Source organism: Phytophthora parasitica, assembly GCF_000247585.1.
Source record: "Phytophthora parasitica INRA-310 unplaced genomic scaffold supercont2.2, whole genome shotgun sequence".
Lineage (NCBI taxonomy): Eukaryota > Oomycota > Peronosporomycetes > Peronosporales > Peronosporaceae > Phytophthora > Phytophthora nicotianae.
Genome location: NW_008648988.1, coordinates 481,199 through 483,087, shown reverse-complemented (window position 1 = coordinate 483,087; position 1,889 = coordinate 481,199). Strand labels below are relative to the sequence as shown.

The following is a 1,889-nucleotide window of genomic DNA, read 5'->3' as shown; positions in this document are numbered from 1 at the left end:
CCAAGATCCGGTCCACTTCATGACTGCCTTCAGCAGGAATCCCGAAAATTCGGCAATCCCTTCTGCGCTTGTCATAGTATCGCTGGTTTTACGAGCATGTTTTCCCAAAGCCGCACTTGTTGGAAATGAGGTCACAGCTCAAATGAGCGTCAATAGTATTTGCAGGCGTGCCTCTCTTAACCACAGCTAGAATTTGTCAAAAATCTCTAGAAGAACAAATATCTTGCCCTCAAGGGCCCCGCGAGAATTGCTCAAGATGTCGCGTAGCGTCCGATCCACGTCTTCAAATGCATGCCGATGAGTCATTGGGGCTTCTTCCCAGATGACTAAATTTGCATTCTCGATCAATTTTCGCAAATGAGACCGCTTGTAAATAAAGCAAGTAGAGTCCTTATCTAATTTCAGTGGTATCTTGAAGATTGAATGTGACGTTCTCCCACCCATAAGAAGTAGTGATGCAATCCCGCTGGACGCTACTACCAAAGCGATTTTGCCATCGAGCCGTACCCTTGTTAGTATGTGACGAAGTAGAGTGGATTTCCGTTTCCCCCCGGGATCCGTCAATGAAGAACAGCTCTTTGACAACCTCTGGTTCGTTTACCGCCGCTATGGTTTGATCATATATTGTTTGCTGCCCAGAGTTCAGTTGACTTTCGGCACGCACAATTTCCTCAACGTATCCCGGTCGTATCCTGTTAGCTCCTGACGAATGAGTGAGTTATCCAGAATGGGCTGGAGAACTAACCTTGGAAACTGGCTGGGTTGAGGAAGGTCGAATCCTGGACGGAATACCCGCTTACTCGCAAGATGTCGTTAATATTTTCCACGTCTCGAAGAAAAATACAACGAAACCCCGGATTGGATCGAACATGTTGCGGTGTTTCTGCTCAAATTCCTCAGACAAATCCTTCTAAAACTGATTTCACAAACCGCGAACGTTGGTAGACATTGAGTATACCAAAAGCGTAGCGAACAACTGCCGAAGCTGGTAGGGCATTTGATACGCGACAGCCTCGTTCATACACGCGACCCATTATTCGTCATTTTGAAGATATCCAGCATGCAGGGCAGCCGACTCATACTTCTGGTGAACAACGCCATCTACCGTTCTTAAATCTTCGAATGAAGTAGGGCCTCTACGATGACAAAGCATCACACGCAGGAAAAATCGCTCGGCATCCCGTATCGAAAGATGAATCAGTCTTCGAGCGAAGCTTGGAATTTGGTACGGCGGGCCCACTTTTTATCCTTCCAGCTGAATGCTTTCGGTATCTCTTGGTATAGCATTTTTTTTCGATATTTGAATATAGCTCGAAGAATTGCGTTAGCATAGTGTGCTCTCCATGTGCAAGAACGGCTTCCAGACTATCGTTGGCCCGAAGGCAATCATCTGTCTGCCCTCTAGATGCACTGTGAGTTGCTCGACGGAATGACTCTCCCCTTAAATACTATAGTCGAGAAACCGCATGCAAGCTTCCACAGAAGATATGTACCGAGCGTTGAGATAGCGCAGCACCTCATTTGGCTCGTCGCGTGAACTACCTATCTGGCTGCCATCCCCCCACCTCACGGCTTTAATCGTAAGTGCTGCCTTGTCGGAGCCTTTATACACATATTTGTAAAGACACTTCACAGCCGTGATAGTTGTACAAACCTCCCCATTAAAGCGGCAATTATACTTCTGGGAGAAGTAGGGGTTGTAAGGTACGATCCACTTGTTCGCCGTAGCCTTATCATCCTTGCGACTTCAAGATTTTAGCACCCCTTCTGGCCGTCGTCAACGCCTGTAAACCGGATACCCATCAGCGCTTGCTCGTGTATTCTCCGCCAAAGGTTTGGGAAATCACTTTGAGCACTTTCCGTCTTTCATATAGACACACTGGGGTTTT

At 47.1% G+C, this 1,889-nt stretch overlaps 1 protein-coding gene across 1 annotated transcript; it reads left to right on the top strand.

Moving 5' to 3' along the window:
* Positions 1–1,141: 1,141 nt before the first annotated feature.
* On the top strand, positions 1,142–1,328 carry PPTG_20895 (hypothetical protein; the record flags this gene model as incomplete). Its single annotated transcript, XM_008894322.1, has 2 exons — positions 1,142–1,225; positions 1,311–1,328. 2 exons carry the CDS (start codon positions 1,142–1,144, stop codon positions 1,326–1,328), a joined length of 102 nt encoding a protein of 33 aa, XP_008892570.1.
* Positions 1,329–1,889: the final 561 nt, after the last annotated feature.